The sequence below is a fragment of the Rhinolophus hipposideros genome (genome assembly GCF_964194185.1).
Source record: "Rhinolophus hipposideros genome assembly, chromosome: 9".
Classification (NCBI taxonomy): domain Eukaryota; kingdom Metazoa; phylum Chordata; class Mammalia; order Chiroptera; family Rhinolophidae; genus Rhinolophus; species Rhinolophus hipposideros.
This window is the reverse complement of record NC_138055.1, coordinates 2,991,343-3,019,060: the sequence shown is the minus strand read 5'-3', so window position 1 is coordinate 3,019,060 and position 27,718 is coordinate 2,991,343. Positions and strand designations below refer to the sequence as shown.

General features: G+C 45.4%; 1 protein-coding gene across 12 annotated transcripts in view; it reads left to right on the top strand.

Annotated features, from left to right (window-relative positions):
- Positions 1–27,718, top strand: part of PPARA (peroxisome proliferator activated receptor alpha) — a 66,014-nt gene that overhangs the window by 35,410 nt on the left and 2,886 nt on the right. For 5 of the 12 annotated variants that reach the window (XM_081060309.1, XM_081060313.1, XM_081060308.1 and 2 more), the window contains exons 3-8: positions 4,438–4,686; positions 10,073–10,233; positions 11,902–12,040; positions 12,823–13,025; positions 19,366–19,813; positions 22,724–24,610. In XM_081060309.1, the coding sequence (XP_080916435.1) occupies positions 4,479–4,686; positions 10,073–10,233; positions 11,902–12,040; positions 12,823–13,025; positions 19,366–19,813; positions 22,724–22,971 (1,407 nt within the window). In that variant the 5' untranslated portion in view covers positions 4,438–4,478 and the 3' untranslated portion in view covers positions 22,972–24,610. Of the gene's footprint in view, positions 1–4,437; positions 4,687–10,072; positions 10,234–11,901; positions 12,041–12,822; positions 13,026–19,365; positions 19,814–22,718; positions 24,611–27,718 lie in introns of those variants that run through there. The other 7 variants (XM_081060306.1, XM_081060314.1, XM_081060312.1 and 4 more) reach the window with 3 other exon arrangements.

Sequence of the window (27,718 nt, the reverse complement as noted above, 5' to 3'; positions counted from 1 at the left end):
AAATCTAACGTTTGCAACTATTCATCTGGACCCTCTTGAGTTAAACGTAAGTTCCTCATGTGAAAACTCAGGTCCAACTGCATTTATTCTTTTTCTTGACTATCTGATCCCAAGCACAGAAAAATATTTTGATAGTTGGGACAGTGTTTAGCAGTTATTAAATATTTAATTTCAGAAAATATTTACAATGAGCCTTGTGAGTCCAAGGAATCCATTAATCATGCAAGGAAGAAAGATGGTTGGACGCAGTGACGCCCTTGGGAGCCAACAACGGAGGGATTTGTCCTCCATCATCTTTTATTCCAGTCGGACAGAGCACCTCACTCATTCATCACAGAACATTTTCCAAGTTCTCTACCTGCCGCTTCTAAGGTAGAGAGTCAGATGGAGCTCGTGTCCCTCCCCAGCAGGCTGTACTGAGTGCCTGCTGTGTGCCAGCCCGTGCCCAGGCTGTGGGCACAGTCCTCTCCCTGGGCAGAAAGTTGTTGATCAGCGTCACCTCTGCTCCCATATCCCTGCCAACTTGGGACTTCCTTTGCTGTTATGCTTAGATTATTTTCCCTCTTGCGTGCTTTAAGTCCCCACGATGATTATAATTCATGCTGCAAATTTCTGATCCCTTTCCCAAGGTAGAACCACTCTGACTTCTGTTCCAGATACCCTTGTTTTGTTCTTTGGAACGCTGACAGCGTGCCATTTTGCAATCCAGGTGCTAACGCGGAGCCAAGGTGAGTAGTCATAGGCCTTCACCTAGATCCTTTCTGGGGGAGTGAGTCCTTCCTGAGCACGCCTCAGTGCCAGGCGTAGCTGAGCGTTAGAAATAGAAACCCATCATCTGCTGTGTAGTAGGGATTGGACTAGAAGTAAGGGTACGAAGATGAGCAAGGCACAGATCCTACCTTCAAGAAACATGCAGTACACAGTCCAGTGGGAGAAGTAGAAAGTGCCTAACTGCATACACTTAGGGCTCTCTCCGAATTGGGCCCAGAATCTGGGTGCTGTGGGAACCCAGAGGAGAGTGCACCCAGCTATCCTTGGCTTCGCAAATAAGAGCTCACTACGCCAATAACAACTCATTTTAGCCTGCTCTCCCCAAATGGAAACTGCCTTAGTGTGAAAGGTTGTCAAGTGATGTGAAAATTCTTCCAGGGTTTTCACCTGCCCTGTGTTTAGGTAACATAAAACAGTAATGTAATCCTTTCTTCCCGCCTCCCTCCCTCCATTCTTCTTTCTCTCCCTCCCTCCCTCCACCCTCCTTTTTTCCTTCCTTCCACTCTCCCTTCCTCCCTTCCTTCTTTCCTTCCTTCCTTCCTTTCGTATTTCTTTTTTAAAAAAATGTTCTCTACTCTGCTTCATAGGTCACAAAGGAATATTTTGATAGATAAATGTTCAATTACTGAGACCTACACATAGAATTTCAGTAGTTTGAATGTGAGTTCTGAAGTACAGCAGGCAGCTCCAGCATTTCAGTTGGATGGGAATGAAAAAATGCATCACAAACCCGAGGGTGTGGGGTTAGGGAAAGACTGATAGGACGGCACAGACCATCACATCTCGGCCGGAACTAGGGACAGAAGCTCTGCCTTTTCTCGGCGCTCTCTTTGCTGTGTGTGCTAGGAAACGGAGGACCTATTTGAGTTCCATTTGCATTCTCTGGTTATTTCTCAAGCCATCCTGTCTGTCTTGCCTTCTGGGCCAGACTAGGAGCTACTGAGAAAAGACATTGTTTGTCACGCCTCTTTGTCCCTCCAAAGCACTTGGGCATGGGACGTGGTAACTGGTGCCTCGTTTGCTTTTCTCCTTGAACTGGGGGCAGTGGCGTGTCCTGTGGGTATTAGATAAGACGTGGCGACTTCCTGTGATATTTCTACTCCCGGAGCAGAAGTGACAGTGAAGGGGGAGAGCTGGGTGCTGGGGCATGCCTGGGGCCGCAGGGCAGGCCGGTGTGTGTGTGCCCTGCTCTCTGCCTCGGGGACTCGTTCAAAGGGAACGTCTCTTATCTGCACCAGCTGGAAGCAAGAAGGGGCCAGTGTGTTCAGTGATCTGTGGGAAAGCCGGTCCTCGGGCCAGAGTTCGGGACGGTATTGCCTCACTCTGCGAAGGAATTTCATCTTGTTTGGCTCTTTATTCCCAGGAGGACCGCTGTCCTCTAACTAAGTCCAAGGTGTGCTTTAAAAGCACCTGAAAAGTAAAATGATAAGGTCTCCAAGCGTTGAAACTGTGAATGTGATGGCAAGGAAACTAACTCATTACATTAGTCAAAGGTCACTTTCTCCTGGCTGGACGAGAGAACATTCTCAGGGCAGAAGGCGCTGTTCCCATGCATCCCCCACTGCTGCGCTGAGAAGACTGGCGTGGACGAGGAGGTGGCCACAGCCCCCTGACGACACAGCGTCAGCCCGCCAGTCTGCTAGTCACTAGGCTGAACTCCATGGAAGTCAGTCAGTGACTGCAGTTTTGAACCTTTTGTTCGTGGTGGAAAATATTTTAAGTCATGCTCTCCCATGATGTTTCTTGCCTTCCTTCAGATACAATGCAGAATGAAATGTGATAGAAAAAACACACAGATTCACAGCCTGGTTTACACTCATACATTAGAGAGAAGGAAACTTCGAAATCCTTTGGAAGGTTAATGGTTCTCTTTGATTTTTCCTTGTACCAGTACTGTCAACTGGGATCATTCATGTCAGAAATCCAAGCATGGGGTGTGAATTTCACAAAAATGTGTGAATTGCACCCGGTTTTCATTTCTAAAGGCAGCCTTGAGGCTGTTGTTTGCTCTGCGGGAGGCTGAGCTGTGACCCTGAGCCATGACCTTGTCCTCACACAGGCATGGTGAGGGGCTTGCTTTGGGGTGGTGTCCTCACTTAGCAGAGGAGCCCCGCGTTCCCTGGTAGCGATGTGATGGGAGCCGCTGGCCCCGCAGTCTCCGTGATGTGACCATCTCAAATGGAAAACAGTTCTGGAAGCTGTATGTCACCCCGCCAGCCTCGCTGGACGCTGGGCTCGGGGTGGACGTGGTGAAGGCCCAGAGATGGAGCAGTGCAGGTGAGGTCTGGACCAGGCCAGGCCTGTGCCTCTGTTACCGGGGGCACGGGATGGGGGGACACAGTGACGAGGGTACAGTCAGGCGGGAGACAATCACACAGGCGCTGATGTGCCGAGGACACTGGGCGTTAGTCTGGCGGTCACAGGAGGTGGCTTCAACATGTAAGAGTGTGACACTGACCAGCCTGGGAAGAGCACTGTTTGACTATGTGCCTGTGCTTGTTTGCTCGGCCACCATGACAAAGCACCAGAGTGGGGCTTAAACAGCAGACATTTGTGTCCTCCCGGCCCTGGAGGCTGGAAGTCCGAGACCCAGGTGTCGGCAGGGCTGGCTCTCCAGAGGCCTGTCTCCCTGGCTTGCGGTGGCCACTGTCTTCCCCTCCCGTCCTCACATGGTCGTCCCTCTGTCCTCACACGTCCCTGGGGCCTCTTTCTGTGTGCCAATTTCCTCTTATTATAAGGACACCGGTCAGATTGGATTGGGTCCACCCCAATGCCTCATTTGATGTGATCATCTCTTTTTTATCTCCAAATGCAGCCACATTCTGAGGTGCTGGGGTTAGGCCTCCAGCACATGAACCTGGGGGGGAGGATTCACAGCCCAGCCCGTCACAGGACCCACATGGAGAGTATTCTTTCCCTTGCGAGTCGAAGCAGTCTGGCTTTGACGGGGACTCACCGATTTAGATTTTTTAAAACTACGATATGTTTGTTACTGTGCAGTCATTTTCTAGGAATACGTCCATGAGTTATCACCAGCCAAGGGTACAAGGAGAGCATGGAACATTGTGCCCAGAGCACGTGCTGCTGTCTGTCCCTCAGCCTGAGCCACACTGGCTCACTCGTTCCTGAAAGTTACCGACTGGCCTGCTTCTATCCTGGGGCCTTTGTACTTGCTGTCTGATTTGCTGGAACATTCTCCCTCCCAACATCTGCACAGCTCACTGCCTTGTTCCTTCAGCTCTTACTGTCCTCATCAGCCAGGCCTTCCCTGCCCTGCCTGCACAGAGCAGTGTCTGTTTCCCACATACTCTTGCTGCATTATCGAGTCACCATCAGACATGCCATCTGTGTACTTGTCTATTTGTTCACGGTCCGTGTCCCCACCGGAAGGGTGTTTCGGGAGATCACCTCTGTTCTGTCCAGCCCAGGAACAATGGATTGAGCTCAGCACACAGTGTGTGCTCAGTGACGAGTGACCGATCTCCGGCCTGGTCAGGGTTGACACCTTAAACGTTCTGTGTGTGCTTCTCAAGACTCAAGCCTAGGAAAGATGGTCCACAGTGTTACTTTTTAGATGATGAATTCACATATGTCTCCATTGACAAGTGCTGGTTTCATTAACGGAAAACCAATGTTCTTGTGCGTATTACTTCTCTCTCCGCCCAGTAGGTGGTGCTCCATCCTGGGACCCGCATTATTAAGTCAAGATGGTGGACACAGAAAGCCCGATTTGCCCCCTCTCCCCCCTGGAGGCTGATGATCTGGAAAGCCCGTTATCTGACGAATTTCTACAAGAAATGGGAACCATCCAAGAGATTTCTCAGTCCATTGGTGAGGACAGTTCCGGAAGCTTTAGTTTTACAGAATACCAGTATTTAGGAAGTGGTCCAGGATCAGATGGATCCGTCATTACAGGTAAGAGGGCTGTTTCCTAGAAAGCTCTATTTGGAAATGTTGTTTTCTGCACAGAAAAACGTCCTCTTTAGCTGGAAAAGGAGTCCCATCTTCCTGCAATGCGACCTTTAGATATGATAAAGCGTAACATCCACTGCCAGGGGCCTTGAAGCTTTCAGGTGTGTCTCTCATCTCAGTATGCCTTCTTTTAGAACCTATCCACAGATCATGTAATGTTTGAAATTCAGTTAAGGAAGTCAGGTGCATTTTTTTTAAATGCTGTGAGTTTATATTTCTTCAAAGCAGAGACTCCTCTTAAATCTGGAAGTGTATGTGAACCACCTCCCCAATTCTTGCATTAAGAATGATGAGACAGATAGAAATAAAACATGGTGTGTACTCAGGGAACCTGTGGTGTCACTGGGAAATAAGACATCATGAAACAGTTCATTCTGGGCAGCACTTAAGCCAACCCAGGAGGATGTGGTATAAACTGCACCTGAAATTGAAGGAGGCTCCGTCTGTGGTGGCCTTGACCCCACAGGGCCCTCTGGCACAGGTGGGGCTTGGGTCAGGACTAAAGAAGTTGGGTTTGAGACTTGTGGTTGGGAACGAGGTGTGTGTATGGTTTTCGACAGGAGCCCTCGGGGAATGGAGAGAAGGTCCTTGTGCAGTATTTGGTGAGAGGCCTCAGGTTCTTTCCTCTCATGGTTCCCCTTATGTCAAGTTCTTGGCCTGGAGCACATATCCCCTGACTGTCTTCTCGCGCATTCCCACTTCCAGGAAGACAGTTTTCATGACAGTGCGCCGACCCTCGCGATTGTAGGACAGGGAGCATTTACACCACTGGCAGCGGTACACACTGACGTAACCTGTGTGCAGAGAGTAGCCGGAAGTGCGTGTGCTCTGAAACCCAGCAAGCCCACTGGGGACAGACATTGTTTACAGGAGGTGTGTACAAGAATCTGATTGTAGCCATATTTGTGATAGCAAAGAATAGGGAACAGGGGACATGGAACATCTTTTCATACACTTATTTGCAATATACCTTCTTCAGTGGAGTCTCTGTGCAAATCTTTGGCCCATTTTTAAATTGAGCTGTTTTCTTACTATTGACTGTTGAGTTATTTATTCTGGGTATAAGTACTTTATTACCTGCAAGATGTATAAATTTTTTCTCCCAGTTGGTGGTTTGTCTTTTCTTCCCCTTAACGGTGTCTTTCAAAAAGCATAAGTCCTTAATTTTTTTTTTTCAGTCCTTAATTTTTATGAAGTCTAATATGTCAGTGTTTTCTTCTTTCATGGAGTGTGCTTTGTTGTGTAATACCTAAGAAATCTTTGCTTGACCTCAAGTCACTTTTAGAAGTTTTATATTTTTAGCTTTTACATTGATGTCTAAAATTCATTGAGTTAATTTTTATATATGGATCAAAACTCATTTCTTTTCTCTCCATTTTCTTTGCATTGTAATTGTTCTAGCACAGTTTATTTAAAAATCTGCTGTCTCCACTAAATTGCCTTTGTACCTTTGTGAAGAATCAACTGACCATACATGTAGGAGTCTATTTCTGGGCTCTCTACTCAGTTCCATTGATGTGTTTTTCTCACTTGATACTAATACCACAGATCCCGGATTACTATGCCTTTATAATAAGGCATAGTAACATAGGCTTGCCAATTTTATTCTTTTCTGAAGAAGTTTTGAGTATTCCTGGTCCTTTTCATTTCCATATTAATATTAGAATCAGTTTGTCAATTTATACCAAAGGAACCTTTTGAGATTTGGATTGGGGCTGCATTGAATCCAGAGCTCAGTGTGGGGAGAGCTGACATCTTAACAATACGGAGTCTTGAACCATGAACTTATTTCTCCATTTACTTTAGGTCTTCTTTAATTTCTCTCAGCAATGTTTTGTAACTTTTAGCGTACAGGTCTTTCACATTTTCTGTCAGATTTATTGCTAAGTGTTTCATATTTTTGATGCTATTATAAATGGTATTTTTAAAATTTCAGCTTCTGATCATTTGTTGCTATTTATAAAAATACAATTGATTTGTGAATATTGATCTTGCATCCTGCACCCTTGCTAAACGGATTAATTCTAGTAGTTTTTATAGATTCTTTAAGATTTTCTACACAGATAATTATGTCTTCTGTACATAAAGACAGTTTTATTTCTTTCTTTTCAAGCTGGGTGCCCCTTATTTCTTTTTCTTGCCTTATTACACTGGTTAGAACCTCCAGTACAACAGTGAATAGGCGTGGTGAAACATCTTGCCTTGTTCCTGATCTTAGGGGGAAAGTATTCAGTTTTGCCCCACTAAGTATGATGTTAGCTATAGTTTTTCATAGATGTCCTTTGTCAGGTTGAGGAAAATTCCTTCTAATCCTCGTTTTTATCAAAAATTGATGTTGGATTTTTGTCAGATACTTTTCCTGCATCTAGTAAACTAATCAAATGGTTTTTCTTTTTTAGTTCATTGATATAGTGAATTACATTGTTTGATTTTCAAAGGTTAAGGCCACCTTGCATTCCCAGGATGAATCCTACTTGGTTATCATGTGTTACCCTCTTTATGTAGTGTTGGATTTAGCTTGCTAACATTTTGTTAAGAATTTTTATGTCCGTGTCCATGAGGTATATTGGTTCTAGTTTTCTTCTCTTGTAAAGTCTTTGTCTGGTTTTGGTATCAGATTAATGGTGGCCTGCTGGATGAGTTAGGAAGTATTTCCTCCTCTTTGATTTCCTGGAAGTATTTCTGTAGAATTGGATTTTCTTCCTTAAATGCTTGGTCAGTTTCACAGATGAAGCGATGTTGTTTTTTGGGTTTATTTCTCTGTGTTTCATTTTGGATAGTTTATTTTGCTGTGTCTTCAAGTTTACTAATCTTTTTTCTGCATTGTCTTACCTGCTCCTATTCCTATTCAATGTGTTTTTCACATCAGATATAGTTTTTATCACTGAAGGCATAATTTGGTTCTTTTTTCACCCCCTGCCTTCACCTAACATTCTCAGTCTTCCATCTAGCTTCTTGGACATTTAGAATACAGTCATAATAACTTTTTAAAATGTCTTGTCCACAAATTATATCGTTTGTTTCATTTCTGGGTCAGTTCTGCTTCTTTGTGTGTTTTATAATTTTTTTATTGGATACCGTACATTGTGAACTGTGTTGTTGATGGATGTTTTTGTATTTCTATAAGTATTCTTGAGCTTTGTTCTAGGATGTAGTTAAGTTACTTAGAAACTATGTTTTATCCTTTCAGGTCTTATTTATAAGCTTTGTGAGATGGGACTATAGTAGTGTTGATTCTGGAGGTAATTTTTCCTAAATACTGAGGCAAAGCCCTTTCAAGTACTTTATCAAATGCCCTGTGAATTCTGAGGCTCTCCACTGTGAACGGTGAGATCAGGACTATCTCCAGCTCTGTGTGAGCCCTGGGTATTGTCCCCTCCAGTGATTTCTGGTTGCTGCTGGAGTGTCTTTGCTTTAGGCTCTCTCAGCTGACAGAGCAAAGACATATGTGCATATACTCTTAGGTTGGTGCAAAAGTAATTGTGGTTTAAAAGGTTAAAAATAATTGCAAAAACTGCAATTGCTTTTGCACCAACCTAATAAATCATGTGAATACACACATCTATACATATTTCCATATGTAGCCGTCTGCATCTATATTAAGGTAAACATGAGTTTATACTGGTGTCTGCAACTCTAATCCATCGTGGATCATTCTAGCCTCTTCCTTTTGTTATCTGTACCCTCCCACTACAATAGTGAGTAACCTGGCTCCCACCATCCACTATTCATATAATTAATTGTTAATTTTCAGTGTACATATATAGCAGTTTCAGAATTGTTAACCCATACCCCTGTTAGCTACTTTATCAGCTAACGAACGGTGCCTTTTGCCTTTAGTCTCAGATTCCCCTCATTTCCAAGTTTCCTTAGGTCAACACCGTCTCCCCACCTTTTTCAGGGGACTTGGTTCATACGTTTGTAATATAGTCACATTCTTGTGTCGCATTCAGCATTCCATCCTGCGCTCCCCGAGACCTCTTGAATTATTTTTGTTTTATTTGTAACATTAAGGTTCACTGTATTCTGTAAAGTTCTGTGGATTTTAACAAATGCATAGTATCGTGTATCCACAATTACATTTTCATATGAATAGTTTCACGACCTCCCAAAAACCCCTGTGCTTCACCTCTTCAACCCTGCCTGCCACACCCCCACTCCAGTAGCTGATCTCTTTATCATTGCTATAGTTCTACCTTTCCTAGAATGTCAATTATTCAGAAATCACATAGTATATATGTAGCCTTTTCAGACTGGCTTTTTGTGTATTCACTTGCCTATTAAAGGGCATCTAGGTTGCTTCTGATTTGGACAATTATGAATAAAGTTGCTGTAAATGAATAAAGCTGTGTAGATTTTTGTGTAGATATAAGTTTTCAAATTACTTGGGTAAATATCTAGGAATGTAACTCCTGTAAGACATTTTTCTTCATAAGAAACTTCCAAACTCTAAACTGTCCTCCCAAGTAGCTGCACCACTTTTCATTCCCACCATCAGTGAATGAGAGTTCCCGTGGCTCCACATCCTTGCCAGCAGTTGATGATGTCAGTTTTCTGGATTTTAGCCATTCTCATAGGTGTATAGTGATGTCTCACTATTGTTTTAATTCACAATTTCCTAATGACCAGTGATGTGGACTGTCTTTTCATACGCTTACTTGCAATTTGTATATCTTCTTTAGTGAGGTATCTATTCAGATCTCTTGCCCATTTTTTAATTGAGTTCTTTGTTTTATTATTGTTGAGCTTTAAAACTTCCTTGTATGTTTTGGTTACAAGTCTTTTATCAGATGTGTGTTTTGCAAATATTTTTTCGCAGTCTATGGCCTGTCTTTTCTTTTTCTTCACAGTATCTTTTGCAGAGCAAAAAGTTTAATTTTAAGAAAGTGCAACTTATTTTGTTTCTTTCATGGGTTATGCTTTTGGTGTGGCCCACATGGATTTTTATACTGTATTCTGATGCAATTTACTGAATTAAAAATTGCAGAAAAGCTGGAAGGAAGTAGACAAAGTAATGAGTTCTGTAGGATATGTCAAGTGTGGGGGCCTCGGGAGCCCCTCCGAGGGGTGGTATCTGTGAGGCAGCTGCATCTGCGTGTCCAGACATGGGGACAGCTCAGCAGGCACTTTGGAGATGCCAGCATGATGGCAGTCCTAGGAACACAGAAGAGGGTAGGACGGCTCAGGATGGTCCGACTCAGGATGGGAGCTCCGCCCGACTCACTGATGCCTGCCCACCAGATACGTCACATGTGAAATCATCTCCTCATGAACCTGATTTAGGCAAAGATGCCTGGAAAATTAATCAGCCTTTCCTGTCTGTTCTCAGACACCCTTTCACCCGCTTCGAGTCCCTCATCGGTCACTTATCCTGTGCTTCCTGGTAGCGCCGACGAGTCTTCCAGTGCAGCGTTGAACATTGAATGCAGGATCTGTGGGGACAAAGCCTCAGGCTACCATTACGGGGTTCACGCGTGTGAAGGCTGCAAGGTACGGAGGGCCCTGGAAGCAGACAAAGGTGGTTCCTTATATTTTATACGCAAGTGTTTGTCATAACAAAAGTGGGTCTGCAAAAAGCCACAGACAAGAATCTGACCCAGGTGACAGATTCATTCCTCTCTTTAGAGGCTTTGACAGGTTGCTGGCTCTTTGTAAATCACGTAGAGATTTGTGTTCTTTAAAGGAAAACAAACCACATGGAGAGTGATCCCTCTGTTTGGACACGAGGTCAGAGAGCTTTTTCCGTTCTCTCTCGATCCTCACCGGGACGTCAGGGAGGGCAGTGGTTCTTCTGACGATCGGAGACGTGCAGCGTCTTGCTAAGCCAGGCAATGGCCACACCCAGTGCTCTTTGCTCCCCAGCTGCTCCTGACCTCCCAGCAGTCCTTTCCTGCACGCCGGGGCGTCTCTGCACCCAATTCACGAGCACCTTTGTGTATGCCCTCATTCTCGTGCTAGCTCAGCCAGACGGCTACACATAATGTGACCTAGGGCAGCAGTACAGGAGGTCAGCCATGTCCTTCAGTGTTCTGCCCACTGGGTCACTGGCCCTCGCGTGACTTTCCAGCCTGAGGTCAGAAGGACCGCGTTCTGTGGTACCCTGAAGCCTCCCTGCACCATCGCATACTCGTAGAACTGTGTGTATGTTCTCAGGTTGGGCATTTCACTTACATGATACATGGGACAGCCAGTCTTCTGAATGTCTGGTTAACATCAGAAATCGCTTTTCCTTGCACACACTGGACATGTTTACTAACTCCTGGAAAATGCCACAGCTGTTAATGGTCTGCTTTCTTGACAGACCGACATCCTAGCCTGAGCAGGTGAGGTGCACAGGTAGAATGGGCCACGTGAGCCAGGGTATCTCTGCATCCTGACATTTAAATTCTCTCTTCTCACCCTTCCTCATAATCTCTTACATTCTTTGGCCATCCTACTTTACAAACTAGATAACTGCTCAAGTAAAAATGTCAACCTTCCTCTTACATTTCCCAAGAAATTGCCATTCCCTCTCATGGGGGCCAATCAGGCCTACCACACAAAAATGTGGAAGAATGACTGGAAAGCAAAGAGAAAAAAGAATCTAATGCACATATAAATTCCTTCACAAGTTTTCTAACCACATACCTTTCAAAAACCTACTTGTACAGTAGCCTTTTCTGCGTGGTTAAGTTACTTGAGTTTTGTTTTTTATCATCTGAATAATAATATTTCTTACTGGGTAGACTTTAAGGTGCTTTTATAAAGCGAGAAAATTGTTTACATAGAGCTGACTTCCTTTTATTATATTGTATTATAATTTTTTGTCTTCTAGGGAGTTAATATTCTCAAAAAATTTCTAGAAAGTTTTTAGTCACAAATATGGATATGTCACATGACAGTAAAAAGTTACATTTGTGTAAATCTTAACAGGATTAAATAACTCTTTGGGAGACTAACAAACCAGATAAGGACATTTTGGGATTATTTAGCATTTTGCCTCATTTTGTTGTTGTTTAGTTCTACCTATAATGAAATTAAAAATTCTCAATTTGTTCCAATTATTTTTAGAAGTATTTCTCTAAATTTAGTTTATTTTTCAAGAGACAGTAATTAAACAGCAAGAAACGTGAACAAAGCGATGACATTTGTTCAATCAATTGTATATCGATCCCACAGGGTTTCTTCCGGAGAACTATTCGGCTAAAGCTGGTCTATGACAAATGCGGCCGTGGCTGCAAGATTCAGAAAAAGAACCGAAACAAGTGCCAGTATTGTCGTTTCCACAAGTGCCTTTCTGTTGGGATGTCCCATAACGGTAGGTAAGGTTGTCTATTGCGTTTTCCCAGTCCATGCCTCAGTTTACCTTCCTTGTTCAGTCGCAAGGGACTGTATTTGGAATGAATGTGCCATAGCACTTAATACCCGGATAATTTTGTACCCATTATAACCTAGAAAATAAAAGTCTTAGATAACTGAGATTCAGCAGAGCACTTGGAGTTACTGTTAGAAACTTCATACAGTAAGCCTGTGACACAAGGGCTGACAACCAATTGGAAATCAGTGGAAAGTCTTAATGTTCATAGCATACATATAAAGCCCGTGCCATCAAACGTTTCACCCTTTGATGAAGTTAATTATATTCAGTCATACTCTAATTTTAGAACATGCCGATTATGAGAAGGTAAATTGAAAATAATGAGTTCATGCAAGTTGCATGTCTACCTTCTGGAAAAAAAGAAGAAGGTCTCGTGAACTCACTCAAAGGCTGACTTCCATCTCCTTAGCCTAAAGGACCAATGATGGATGAGCGACAATAAGCAACCTTAAGCCAGTCCTCTAATGCAATGAGGAATGCTGTTGCTTTTTAGCTTAACCTTTTAAAAAAGGTCCAGGATTTATGGAGTTTGAGTTTTATTTTCGCCTCTCCAAAGTAGAAAGTTGAGTAGTATTAAGAGGTGGATTTCACCTTGCCTATACATTTTCACTCGTAGTTTTAATTCTTGGCGTGACCTTTCCATGCAGCCAGCTGTCATTGTCACCGCTGTGTTGTTCATGTCTGTCTGTTCCGCATTATTCCGTCTCTCCCCCCGCCCCCAGCAATTCGTTTTGGACGAATGCCAAGATCTGAAAAAGCAAAACTGAAAGCAGAAATCCTTACGTGTGAACATGACGTGGAAGATTCTGAAACCGCAGATCTCAAATCTCTCGCCAAAAGAATATACGAGGCCTACTTGAAGAATTTCAACATGAACAAGGTCAAGGCTCGGGTCATCCTGGCGGGAAAAGCCAACAACAATCCAGTAGGTGTCCTTGCCGTGTTTACTGCTGAGTGTGAAGTGCCCCCTCGGCACCATGTCAGCTACCATTGTAGAGCAGGATTGAGGAAACGAGGAGTAAATGTTGGGAAAATAACATTTATCCCCAAGGCAACACAACAGAACGGGAACATTTCATTCAGAGACTCTGACCTGTGGCTTAACAACAGTTCCTATCTCTTGGGTCACAGCCACCCCACAGCTCCTAGCGACCAAGTTATTATAATGACTATGTAATTAATACAGCAAAAAAAAAAAATTTTTTAATCTAGTGAATAGCTTGCCACATTCTAGGGTTGATTCTGAAGTGCATTTTTTTAATCTCTATTTTAATGCCAGGAAATGAAACCATTCACTTCTCATTCCAAATGTGTTCTTGCTCCCTTTCTCCTAAAACTGCTCCCTGGTCTCTGACCGCCCCCCACGCACACACATCTTGCTTTCCTTCAAGGCGAAGGCAGTGACATCTCAGGGCTTGGAAAGGGTCATTTATTTGCAAAAACCTTACTATCTTTTTGGACAGTTCTGGGCCTTTTCAGGAGTGTCTGTGAGTGTGACACTTCATCACCTGCCCAGCCTAGCGCCATCGTACCTAACCCCCACAGTTAACTAGTCTTTATCTCCATTACAGAACCAATCTCAGAGAGGGGTTCTGCCCAACGCTGGCAAATAAGGATATTTCGCCTTTTCCTCTGAGCATGGTGACACAGGTTTCATTTGTACTAATGAACAGCTTGAAGCAATCCTTATTGGGAATTACAAGCTGGAATTTTTAGTCACAGGAAAATAAAGTATTTCACAAGCTGTTTACTTTCACGAACCAACTAAACCTCTTTTTTACTAAGTCTTTTAATTCTTCAGTCACTTCTCCAGTTACATAGGCTGAGCCATTTTAGAAGGGTTCAAGCAAACTCCCTTAAATCAGTGAAGACACGCACCCTGGACAGCCCAAGGCTCATACAGATTCAGCCCTTTCTGGATCACAAAGGTGAAAGCAGAGTAACCTTTTGACTTTGAATTTGTATCCTGGAAATGATTAGTATAGCCCCAAATTAGAGTAACCCAAAATTTTGACCTCTTTGAGATCTTTTGAGATCTTCTTTCTGAGATCTTCTGTGTCTCCCTTGCATTGTCAGAAGTTAAAGCAAACTTACAGGTCATCTTTCCTCTTACCAAACACTGTTGTTTAATAAGAATTTGCTTCTACATATCCCACTGAGATCTGCACTTAGAAGGGCCCAGCCCCTCCTGGGCCAGAGCCCGTGCAATCTGGGCAGCTAGAGTCTCACACACGCTTCCTCTCTGACAGAATCTGTATTTTAGGCTTAAGGAGATAAGTAATAGCCCGATCGTCTAGGATTGGGTTTCACTGTATCAGAAACGCAGAATTTGGTGTCCAGCCAGGACTACTGCCAACCAGAGCACCCCAGGCTCCACTTTGAAAGGAAATGTCCGGGGTCACCCACTGCATTCGAGCTCGCTGTTGGCTCCACGCCAGGCTCACTTCCCACGCCATGGCCTTTGTCTGTCTGAGGATGGCCCAGCTCCCGTCTCCCACCTGCCCAATGCACCCCAGACCTGGCTCCAGTGCGGCCCAGCCTGTGTGCTCCGTCTGGAGGAAGAGCCGACGGGCGGGACGCCCACTGCCGCTGCCCGAATGTGCCCAGAACCCTGCTTTTGTCACCACAGTGGACGCTGGACACTGCAGCCTGCCTCTCTTGCACTAGGTTTAGAAAGAAATTCAGTCTATTGGTGGGAAATGTATTGGGGAGACGAAGCTTAGGCCTTGACCTACTCACCTTGACCTGTGCTCAGTGACCCAGTACTCAGTAACCTGCTCAAGAAGGTTCCAACCTGGGGTGATATCATAGCCCTCGTCAGTACTCCGTGACAAGGGAAGGGATGGGTCAGGGAGGCGAAGTCTGTTTCCCAAACATCCGAATCTGTGGGCTTGGGGTGTGGGGAGCACGTGTCCAATGTTAACAGGAATGCAGGGCACCAGCCTTCAGGGTGCGTGTTGTGGGGGCGGGGGATCATTCATTTGTCCAGGCCATAGACAGATTTAGTCACACACCCGTGACAAAGCTGACCTTGTGTCGGGGACAGGCATCGACCCCAGAGCAAGATGGAGCCCCCTGCCATCAGCCCGGGCTGGGCTGGCTTCCTCACCAGCCCAGGAGAAGGTCCCCTGCAGGGCCTTGTGTCGGGGACAGGCATCGACCCCAGAGCAAGATGGAGCCCCCTGCCATCAGCCAGGGCTGGGCTGGCTTCCTCACCAGCCCAGGAGAAGGTCCCCTGCAGGGCCTTCCAGGCAAGGGCACCGAGCTCCCAAACGTCACCCAGATTTGGCCCTGAGATGTGTGTGAGGCCTGAGGGAGACAGGTGGGTGCTGGGCAGATGTTCAGTTTAAAAGCAGGGCTCTGGTTGTTAGAAGTCAGGAGCTGGATTTATCCTTGCAGTAGACCATTCCTTTGTTCTGTGACCACTTCTGTAGCCTACAGAGCAGATGAAGCAAAGACCCCCAGCTGCCCTGGAACCTACCAGGATGCTGGGAGAGGGTCTCTGGAAGAGGAGGGGAGCTGCGCAGAAGCCCCGTAGGGTCAGGCACTTTGGGGAAAGATGGGTTTTAGTTGAGAGAGTCAGGTGATGGGTGGAAAGCAAATGTCTGTTTCCATCTGGACACAGGCTGGTTTGAGGCCCTGAGAGTTCAGAATGGTGGGCCAGAAAATGAGCAGGGCCCTTTGTTGTGAGGTCAGAGCTCGTCAGGGCACTCGCTGCCCCTTGATTTGGGGGTGACGGGGACAGAAGCGGAGCTGAGGAACTGGGGGAATAGTAGTGCCCTCTGAAAATGGCTTCCAAAAGAGGTGCTTTCAACAGCACCTTGAAAAGGTAATGAGTCTGTCTGTGAGCTGTTGGGAATGTCACAGAAAGACTTTCAAGTGAGCAACATGCAAATGAGTGTAAGGAGCTTTGAAGTCAGCGCCTTTTCTGTGATGTTTGCTTCTCGGCAACCAAGGACTTGGGCCCAGCAAACAGGCGCTCACGCGCACACACGTGCACACTCACGCACACTTACTCTCACTCAGGTTTCATGCCTCTGGTTTTAGAAGCTAGCTGCACCTCTGAAAACTGACTAAGGGTGCTTTGTTAAAAACAAAACAAAACAACAACAAAAAAAACAGTCCCTCACTGACTGTTAGGACTTAAGCAATTCAAAGTGTAAGGCGACAATTAAGTACTTCTACTTTTTACATCTGACAAACACCTCAGACCTTTATTCAGTTCAAATGAAGGGGACAGCGTATGTTTATTTCATAGATTCCCATATTGCTCAAAATGGTCAAGAATTATCTTTAGAGTCTTGGAATATCTTTAGTAATGGGAAATTTTTACCCTCTGAGAATATAGTTGAATTTGAGACAAAACTACGAGTCAGTTGCAGCCAGCCTGGTTTGCACACTGGGATTAAACAGAATAAAGTGTCTTGTTTGAAAAATAAATAAATAAATAAATGAAGCAAGAAAGCTAATTTTGATATGTGGCTGAGAACAGGTTCCAAAACTAGTGTCGAAAGAGGCATTCCAACATTATTGTCAACCTTTCGGGATCTCTGGGACAGGGGCTTCCCACGCGCTCCTGGAGTAGCACTGTCCCTTCGGCAGACGCGGCCTGACACCATGTTGAGCGGTTTTCCTCCCGTGTTAGGTCGAAATATTATACATTCTCCATAATTGTCTTTAGATTGAAAACATACCTAATATTTTATACCATTTCTAGAAATGCAGAACCTAACCAAAGGCTTATTAAGTAACTCCACCCAAAGCAATTCTACCCGTAATTCACAAATGCTTCCTAACGGCTCATGCTGCCTAATGTTTGATGGAAAATGCTGTTTCAATGTGTTTTGGATATGAATTCTTTTTTGTTTTTACTTTTTAAAAGTTTATTTGAGCAAACATTGATTCCAATCTGTCAGTGCCAAAACAGTAGGGGTTAGGTGCGAGGGGAGTGACTTTTATAGAGAAAGTGTGGAAGCAAGTAAAGGAAATGATTCGATTGGCTAGAGCTTACAGCCTAGTTGGCTGTTTGTGATCCATTGTCCTTAGCATTTTGATTTTGTAACCTTGAGACACTTACAGGCTGATTTTGAGAACGTGAATTCTTGTAAGTAGTAGAACACACGTATAACAGCGTCGGGTGTGGGCTGGGGGAACTGTCCGTTGGGAGCTGTTGGTCATGGTGTACAGTGACTTGAGGGGAAGCTCCACTTCTGCCTCATGCTGTTTAAAATCTTTACGGCATGCTTTACTCATCTGAAACGACCACCTGTGGTGTCAGATATAGTCATATTCCAACGGGACTATGAAAGGCACGTTCCAAAGTTACTATCAGTGGCATGGCTGTGATAAATAGTCTGAAGAACTTTACTATCAGTAAAGTTTGGCAAATGTTCAACTGTGTGAGTCTACAGTTTCTCGCTTTCGTTAACATGGGCTTCTCAGTGTTACCACTTGTTTTGAATTCAAAGGGTTTCTAATTTTGCCTGTTGCTGGAGCCTGCCTTCTAAAATCCAAATGAGGATTTTTTAAAAATGAAGTATTTGTTACCACTGAAGCCGCCATTTGTGAGAGTGTGTTTCACATAGAGCCAGTCCAGTGCGTGTGTCCTGTTTCACAGGGCCCCCTACCTAGGCTTACTCTGTGGACAAAACACACATCTGTAATCACACACTTTTGGAACCGTGCTTGCCCTGCCCTGTTCTGGAAAAGTCACAGCGCACACTCATTACATGACAGACCCTGGGAGAGCGTGGCTTCCTTTAACTCAGCATTTCTCTAATTGTTTTGACCATGGATGGAACTCTTTTTTCCCCCCTGCTGAATGTACTTTTTAAAAGCCCGTGATTTGAATAAAATCAGAGTGGCCTAATGGTCTATTTTCTGGAATTAAGGGAAGTCTGCCATCTATCCGTTAAAAGCATTTCTCTAATCCGTCCTAGACACGTGTCTTAAATCTGAGCTCCAATTTCTGTGAAGCAGAACTGCCCCAAAACTTTCTTAAGAACAGTGGTAATCTTGCTGCTTTGAAGGTCTTTGGAGAGAGAGAGTGTTCATCTTCCTTTGTCACACTTGAGGTCTTCAGGAATTTGGCTTTGAATTTTGTATTCAGAGTGTTTCTTACTCGTTCATAGTAATTTTAAAAATATCCCCTTTCCTCAGATGTGGAACCAGATATTTTTGTCCAAGACTATATTGCAAATTCTAATTCTATTTGGGCATTTTGAAGGCAATGCATCGGATTGTTCCAACACAGCACCCTGCTTCTGTGCCAGATACCACCCACAGGTGCCCTGAGGGGTTCTGTGCTGATTTCTCCAGATGTGCTTGTGCTCCCAGAAACAGGGAGACGTCATGCCACAGGTCCGGACGCGGCGGCAGCGGCCGACCTTACAGCCGTAGTGGCTCTTAAAGCCACCAGCTGCTTGTGCCTCGTGCATGTGCCCCAGCAAACCGTGTTGGCCCACTCCGCGGCCGCTCTGGACACACGTTGGCCAGAGTGGTGTTTGTGCCATTCTCGTGAGCCCTACCAGATACGTAATCCTTCCTGGGCATGTTGGCTGTAAATTATACCGCCAGCTGTGTCTTCTTTCCTCCACTAATGTAGGACCAGTGGGTTTAGGAGCCAGTGGCATGGCGACAGGCAGGCTGCTGCCATGGGCATTTGGGGACTTGTTCCAGAACGTGGAGCTCTGAAGGTTTCAGTCTTATGCACAGGGAAGGAAGCCTTCTCCAAGGCTTTTCCAGTTTATTCCCAAAGAACAGGGGTTTAACAATGCTGTCTGCTGATTTCTACACAAATGCCAACTTTCTGAGTTGTATATATTTACATGCCAAATTCATTCATTCAACAGTCGGTGTTAAATAATGATGGTTATTTCTAAAGTTCATAGAATGGTAAAATCAAGAGTTATCGTAATTATGGCTGCTGCAGTAGTGTCCAGGAGTTCAGAGAATATTATAAAATATTCAAAGTGCTTTCCTAATGTTCTCTCATTAACTTTATTGCCAAAATCAGTGCTTCACTCTCTTAGCAGTGAAATCCCCACCCACTGTCAGTCACCGACCATTATTACCTTACCGATTTTGATTGTTAGTTCTCTGTTAAGGTCTGCTTGTCCCCAACTAATTTTGAGATTGTTTAAGTATGAGGACTGTGGTTTGCACATATTTTGGTTCTCGACAGGTAGTTTGGATACAGCTTATTGATGATTAGGCAGACAGCTTGTCACCAATTTCCTGACTTACTCCAGTGTCTTTCTTTGCAGCCTTTTGTCATACATGACATGGAGACATTGTGTATGGCTGAGAAGACACTAGTGGCCAAGTTGGTGGCCAATGGCATTCAGAACAAGGAGGCAGAAGTCCGCATCTTCCACTGCTGCCAGTGCACATCTGTAGAGACTGTCACAGAGCTCACGGAATTCGCCAAGTCCATCCCCGGCTTTGCAAACTTGGACTTGAATGATCAAGTCACTTTGCTGAAATACGGCGTTTATGAGGCCATCTTTGCAATGCTGTCGTCTGTGATGAATAAAGATGGAATGCTGGTGGCGTATGGAAATGGTTTTATAACTCGTGAATTCCTAAAAAGCCTGAGAAAACCGTTTTGTGATATCATGGAGCCTAAATTTGACTTCGCAATGAAGTTCAATGCCCTGGAACTGGACGACAGTGATATTTCCCTTTTTGTGGCTGCTATAATATGCTGTGGAGGTAAGTTATGGGTTTAATCTGCCGGTGCCATGTCACACACGCCTATCTTAAAGAATTTGACAATGCTAAAGCCGCTGTGAGCTGGAGATGGGCTGCAGTGGGGTCAGCACCGGTGGGTGGGAGGGTGTCTGAGTCACAACAGCACCACTGACTAGAACTAAGTGAGAATTATATCCATATCATATCATATTACAGCATATATTATGTATAAATACATATGCCTTTTATATATGTTCTATTTATAATTATATATAATATATATTCTATTTATAATTATAACATAATATCAAATAAATCAGGTATGGTTAATAATTAGAATGTAATATTATGGTGTATAATATTATTATGATACAATTAAATGTCATATAACATCGTTTTGGTCAACAGCGGACCGCATACCTCGGGTCCCCTAGATTTTAATGGAGCTGAAAAACTGTCGCCTGGTGAGGTCGCAGTGACGTGTGTGTGATGCTGGTGTTAACACACCCGCTGCACTGCGGGCGTATAAGAGCACAGCACGTCAGTTACGTAGGGAACATAATACGTGGTCATAAACGACTGCCCCTGGTTTGTGTATTGACTACACCAGACTCTCACGGTTCCTTGAGAGTGTGCTCTGTCTCCTTAGAAAACAGTTTGCTCTAACACAGTCGCCCTGTTACCGGCAGCAGCCTCATCCATCTCCTGTTTCCGTGTCTCGTGAGGGCACCATTTCCTTTCGCTCCAATCCTGTGTCGTTTAGTGCAGTAACGTGCCCTACAGGCTGGTAGCCCGGGGCACTAGGTGAGCGGCAGGCGGGGCCCCTAGGTGTGTGTAAATGTACTATGTAATGTTCTCACAATGACAAAATCGCCTAACGACGTATTTCTCAGAACTATCCCCATTGTTAAGCGGCGCATGACTGTATATTATATGATTATAAAGTTATATCTGTATTACAGACAGTACTCCATAAAGTGCCATACAGATGTTGGTAGAGTCGTGGTCACTACTGGTATAGTTATGCTGTTTCATAATGAAAATAATTAGGAGTGAACCAGCAGCAATTACAGTTTGCTTTGCTGGAGGAAATGGATCCCAGTGAAGGGAAATCCAGGCCTCTGTGGGCAGCTGGCTCTGCAGCCCCCAGATTTTTGGCTCAGTGGCACGTTCCTTTAAATAGTACTGTCTGCATCTACGAAGGTCATTCCTCTACTGTAAAGTTGGTTTATCATACCTGGCTTTGGGGTACACCGACGGGGCGCCTGCTCCCACAAAGTACTGGCAGCTATATTGTCCCCTGGGATTGACACTTACAGAATGGAGGCTGCCACAACCACCCAGAGTCTGGGTGGAGAGCGGGGTGAGGGCAGCCCAGCCCCACCCCATCAGGCCTGTCCCTGTTACCACGCATCTGGACCCGGTCTGGTGGAGGGAGGCCTTAGGCTCTGGCAAAAAGTGTAAAATGGCAAAGCAGTTGGCACGTAACCTGTCACTGTCCTTTGTACACTCAAGATGTGTGTAGTGGGTAAAGAGCATTAGCAGAACTATTTATATGTAGTGTGATCAGTTTCATAAAAGAAATTACAATCATATGTTAACTCTATGTATAGAAAAATGTCTGGTGAGATATACATGAATCTGTGTGATGGGATTAAAATTATGGGGGGGCCACTTTATTTTTTTTATCTCTGTTGAAAAACTTAATTACCGTTGACCCTTGAACAACATGGGTTTGATCTGCACAGGTCCACTTATACTCAGATTTTTTCAACATACAGTCACTCTTCTGTGTCCCCAGGTTTTGCATCCACGGATTCAGACAGCTATGGTTCGAAAGCAGTATTTTCGATCAGTAGTTGGGAATCTGCAGATGAGAAGGGCCAACTGGGCATTGTCCTTACGCCATTTTATATAAGGGACTTGAGCATTCACGAATTTTGGTGTCTGCAAGGATTCCCAGAACCAATCCCCTACAGATACCCAGGGATGACTATAGATGAGTTTTGGGGGAGTTATTTGTGTATTTTTGACCACATGGGGGTCAGCACCCCTACCTTCTACATTGTTCTAGTGTGAACTATATGTTTTACAACCACAACAACAACAATGAAAAATCTACATCATTGGCAACACTTTTGAAAATCCTAGGAGTGGGGCTTTAAAAAGAGCGCTACCTATTAAATATGGATTGGGGCCGATGTTCTGTACCAAGGGCAGACTTCCTGGTTTGACAGTGTCCCAGGAAGTCTGGTACCCAGGGCCGAGCTCCTCCGGGGTCGTCCCCCGCTGTGACATTGGCCCTTCCTGCACCAGACCTCCTGCCCTGGGCCTCCTGGGCCTCCTCTCCAGCTAGTATCTGTCCTCCATTCCGATCTCGCTCCACTTTCTCTCAGCTGATTCACATTAGAAGGTACCTGTTACAGTGCTTTGCATTGCAAAACCCAGGTATCGCATAATCACACTCTTTAAATATTGGTGAAAAACTTGAAACCAAATATCTACGTCTGACTCAAGAAGAATTTCATATTCCATATAATGCAAAATTGGTCGTAATCATCATCAGAGGTATAGTTACTCCTCGCGTTCTGGGGTTCAGGTGGTAATCAGGTAAATCCAAAATGAAAGGGCCATGCTGTGAGGTCTAGTCGATTTAAGGGAACATAAATATTTAGGAATGAACATTTGTATCGCTTCTCGACCTTTTGGCTAAGATCAAGTGTAGGAATGAGCATTGCTCCTGTCTGCCCCTACTAGGCCCAGTGACTTCGGGAAAAATCTAGTCAGGTTGACAATATCTGAAGGTAGTGAAGCTTTTGGTAAGAAAGGCCATGTTAAAATACGGACATGTGGTTTCTCAAAGTGATCACATATTAGGCGTTACCATGGTGGTCGTCACACTCAATCGTCTCCTCTTTCTTTTGAGGACAGATCGTCCCGGCCTTCTGAACGTCGGACACATTGAAAAAATGCAGGAGGGGATCGTGCACGTGCTGAAACTTCACCTGCAGAGTAACCACCCGGACGACATCTTTCTCTTCCCCAAGCTTCTTCAGAAAATGGCAGACCTCCGGCAGCTTGTCACCGAGCACGCACAGCTGGTGCAGATCATCAAAAAGACCGAGTCGGATGCCGCCCTGCACCCGCTGCTGCAAGAAATCTACAGGGATATGTACTGATTCATGGCAAGTGAGCAAGAAAGGAGGAACGTCTCAGGACTTTTAAAGCTGACAGCACTACAAATGAGAAGCGGGAGCAAGGCTACTTTGCACAGATCGCCACCGTTGTAACCTTCGAGCATGGTAAGTGTAAGCTCCAGGTGGCAACCAGAACCCTGTTCCACACGTACTTCCTTTTATATCCTGTACTTCTACGAGTGTGCAAAGTATGGAAATGCTGGCGATACGAGGCTAAGAGTCAGGACTTGGAAAACTAAAGAGAATGATATTCAGCGGCCTGATTGGAACCTGCCCGGGGGTTAATCAGTGCAGATTTCTATAAATCACGTTAGTAATTCACCACTGAATAAACTGGTGACCTCAGAACACGTGGTCTGTCTTCCCTTGGTGCCACCGGTGACTGTTGTGCTCCTTTATAATTTTGAAAACTAATCAGCACTTTTTAACTTTTATAATCCTATAAACCTAGATGTATCCAAAGGTTAGGTATTTAAAAAGCAGCAAAATATTTATTTGGAAAACTTCAGTTCTGTTTCCTGAATTTGAAGAAAGACAACATGCTGGTTTTAATCATAGGATTTAGAATTTCAAAGAATTATAATATTTGATAAGCTATCGAAATGCAGCCGTTGTTTTGTTTTCAGTTCACAGTTTTCATGGTTGTGGCTAATATGTGGGGTAAAGCCTGTTTCCAGGTTTGTGTAGAAGGTTCCAGAAAACTGTGCCTCAGGACCTGCTCTGGACTGGATCCCAGACCTGTGTGAAGCTGACGTCTGTGGTGAGAAGGATCATGACGAACTGTGAAAGGACCTCGGCGTCCCAGTCCTCTCACCTCCGTTTCCTCTCAAATTTGAACCAACCCAGTCAGGCTATGGTAGTGTTTTCAGGGGCAAACTGACAAATTATTTGTAAATGTGCCTCTGGCCCCGTGTGTCAAGGCAGCTCCTTGGTCTTTTCCTGTGTTGCTTTTTTAAATATGCGGCTTTGTTCTTGTAACTCTTGGTGGCAGTAGCTGCCACCTGGAGTGGAGAAGACAAGGTAAATGTGACTTTCTAGTAGGGGTGGGGGTGAGGGGTCACCTGGAAAACCACTGGAGTGGGGACAGGACTGCAAAGGTGGTTTCACTTAGTCTCAGGATTCACAACAGGCTGGTGGTTTTTACAAAGATTGAGAGAGTTAAGTGTCCTTTTCCAACCACATATGTAAGGTGGTCTTTCCAATATCTAGAATATTTGTTTGAGCCTTGAAGATCAACTTCTGATCCTCAGTCTGCCTGTGAAAGCATTGTTGATTATGGTTTTCATCTAGAGCTTGTGGACCCCGAAGCGCTCTCTTTCTGTCCATCAGAGTAGATCCATTGTTCAGTCAGAGATTTCCAGCAGCCCCTCCCACCCATCCAGACCGGCTGCGCTGGTCAGTGCCAGCGCAGTGGTGGGGGGGGGGGTGTCACTGGATACCTCACACACAGCATCTGTGAGGTTGTGTCCTTGACAACCACCCCCCCATCTTTGGAAAATCTGGCTCTATAAGATCATTATTATTTGCTGTTAAAGAAGGATTAGGATTGATATTGATAAAGTTCCCAAGATCAGCGTTAAGAAAATGCAACAGTAGAAGAACAATAAAACCGTGAGACTACAAATAGAAAAAAGCAAAAGTTACAATTAGAGCATCCTTTTAAAAATTCCATGATCAGTGGTTTCTTAAGATCTAACCAAAGGATCTGTTCGAAGCAAAAGTACTTCCAAATACGAACGACACCAAACAAGGGGTCTTCCTAAGTCAGAAAGGAGCTAAGCTGTGAGTCACATGGAGCGTCCATTGCAACATTCGTTCCTAGAATGAGAACCCCTGGACTGATAAGTATGCAGGCCCTGGGGTCCAAGGTCTTGGGGCTGGGCGCTGGATTCCAACGTCAGGTCTGCGCTGCCCCCTTTGACCACAGGCCTCTTACTCAGATGCCTTGAGACCCGAGCTTTTAGAAAAGTCTTTCATTCTGTTTAGATTTTCATAAAACCCATCTAAAACAGATTTCACACTTTCGGCCTTAACAGTCAGGCCGACAGAAGGCGCAGGTTGTATATTAGCAGCCTTCGTGAGTGTTGGATCTCTTGGGGCCTGGCCAGACTACACGGCGATGTCCCTGATGAAGCCACAGAAGAGGCCGCAAGTGACCTCAGCTTGAAAGTCACTTGCATTGTTCACTTTTATTATAGGAAGAAAATCACATGATCCCATTCATTTTAAATAACAGAATCACTATAATTGCCACTCAGAATGTTTTGGGTCATCTAATCAGATTTCTCAGCGCATCGATAGTCAAATATAGACGAGTTCGTCACCAATTCAGTGTAGTGTAGTATTTCAAACAGGGACTAGTGAGAGAGTGCATGTATTGCTTGCTAGGTTTCAGTAGACATTGGCACAGAGTACAATGGAAACGTCATCATAACAGGTTCTAGAAGCTTCCAGCCGCGAGCGTGGAGTCACCTCCTGGCGTGAATGCCACCTTGACCCCGCTTCAGCAAGTCACTGCTTAAACCTGCTTCTTCATGTTCTTGACTTATAACAGCAAAAAGTGCCAAACTCCTCTGCGACCACAAATGACCAAGCAGCCTTGGTCTTGGTCTCAGGGGCTGATGACAGTGACAATGAAGGGGCAGCTGGGACTCATCTGAGACACACCTCCTCACCGTGTGGCCTGCCGCGGGCTCAGATCCAGCCTGGTCCTGTCTACCCTCTCCTATAGCGTGTTCCTGCCTTCTGCATCCGGGCATTTCCCTGAAGCCTGAGGGCCGCACTGCAGGAAGCTATTTCGGGGATGTCCAGTGTCATCAAAAGCAGGATACTCCCACGTGCCCCAGCGAGAGCGGGATTCAGGAGCAGTTTGAATATTGCTGGAGCACCAGACGGCTGCCTGAGACCTTTCTACAACTCAGATGAGATGGATTCAGGGCAGCTTCCTAAGGTGGATATATGCAGACAACAAATAATGAAGGTGGAGTGGAGGACAGACAACCTCGGTGCTCAGAACATTCGAGAATGCCCGCGAGAGCTGTCCCTGTTTTACGGGGATTCTTGCTTTTCATAGAACGTAGCTTTCTGCTTGTACCGATGCGTGTCTTACCCAGGGCTGTCTAAAACGTTTGGGCAACAAACGGCCTCAAGGTTTGTGTGGCCGGCCCAGGGACAGCACAGCATCTGAAGACCCGAGCAGAAGCTCAAGGCCTAAGTCAAATCCTGTGTTTGATGTATGATGACAAGTTACCGATTAACTTAGCAAGTACTGTTTTCCCAAACCTCCCACAGCATAGCAGCTACCTCAACAGAGATGTCAAACGGCACTGTTAAAATGAAGGTGCTGAAACCACCGCGGCCTTTGGGTGCGTCTTTGGTCAGACCATCTGTGAGAAGAGCTCAGAGGCTGCGCGCTCACCTCTTGTCCGCACTCAGAAGTGGAAGCTTATCTGACTTTGTAAAGGAACTTTTATTGTTCAAAGGGAGCCTGAAAGATTCGCGTGTGCAAAAGTTGCTGCCCCGTTTAGTGAGACAGTTTGAGTGTGACTGGGTTCAGAAGCGGCGGTGGGCAGGCCTGCAGCGACCCACCGCGAGGCCGCCCCTCTTCAGCTATGCCTGAGGGCCGCACGTAAGCCTTTTCGTGGGGAAATCCTGCCGGAGGAGGGTGGAAAGAGGTGCCTCCATGCCAGCCTTGGTCCGCCCTTGACTCCCAAGGGCTTTCTCCTGTTAGTCGCACCTGTGCCTCTGTGCTCGACTCCAGACTTTCCTGCCTCGTGCTCCCTTTTCAAACCATGGTCATCCTGAGCACATTCAATCTTAGTGGCCGGATGCCTGATGGTTTTTTGGCCTTGATCCAATGGTCACGCCTGTCATTGGAACATCTTAAGAACTCCCGTCTAAATGTGGGTCCATTGTTTCAACCAATGGCATTTCCAGCTAAAACTGACTTGACCACTGGCCTGGCCTTTGGGACTTCCAGGGACCCAGGGAAAGCCAGCCACCTTCACAGTACCTCTTCAACCCATGTGGCCTTTCAAAACACAGATCCCACTAGGAAGGCCTGTCAGGGGCTCCCCTCCTACGCCAGGGGTCTTTACTGCCTTCAAAGCAGGAGCACTTCACATGTCACCTCTGCTGCTCAGCCCTTTGAGGTGGGGGATGGGATCACCCCCATCTCAAAGTGAAAACAGCTCCCATGACGGGCTGCCTGGTGTGGCAGGTCTGTGGCCCTTCCCAGCTCCTGCCAGCCTTCACAACGGGCAGTGCGGCCGCCCCGCCCGTGCTCTGTGGGTTAGCCTGCGGCCTGCAGGGGTTATTTGCTTCAAACGTTCAATTCGGGAGAGGCAAGGAAATTATACTGTCTATAGAGGTTGAAAACGAAGACCTATGCCACGAGCTGAGGGCTTACTGGTTATTAAAATGTGTTCAGGGAAGACCTTCACCACACCCAGCTTTTCCACCGTTGGACTGCCAGGCACTGGGCTGTTCCGAAGCCTGGCTCTGTCTTTGTTCTCAGTTTAAAACGGCCCAGCTTCGCTTCACTACCTGGCCAAGCTGGCTTACAGGGCTCCCCGCAGGTTAATGATTCTTACCCAGCAAGCCTTTGCATTGAGCCGTCAGTTCAGGGCCTCGCCTCCCTGACAAGTGACCTTCAGACGGCACAGGCGGAAGTGAAGGCCCCTGAACACCCAGCAGAAGGGCTCTAAGGACAGCTCAGTGTGCTCTAGTG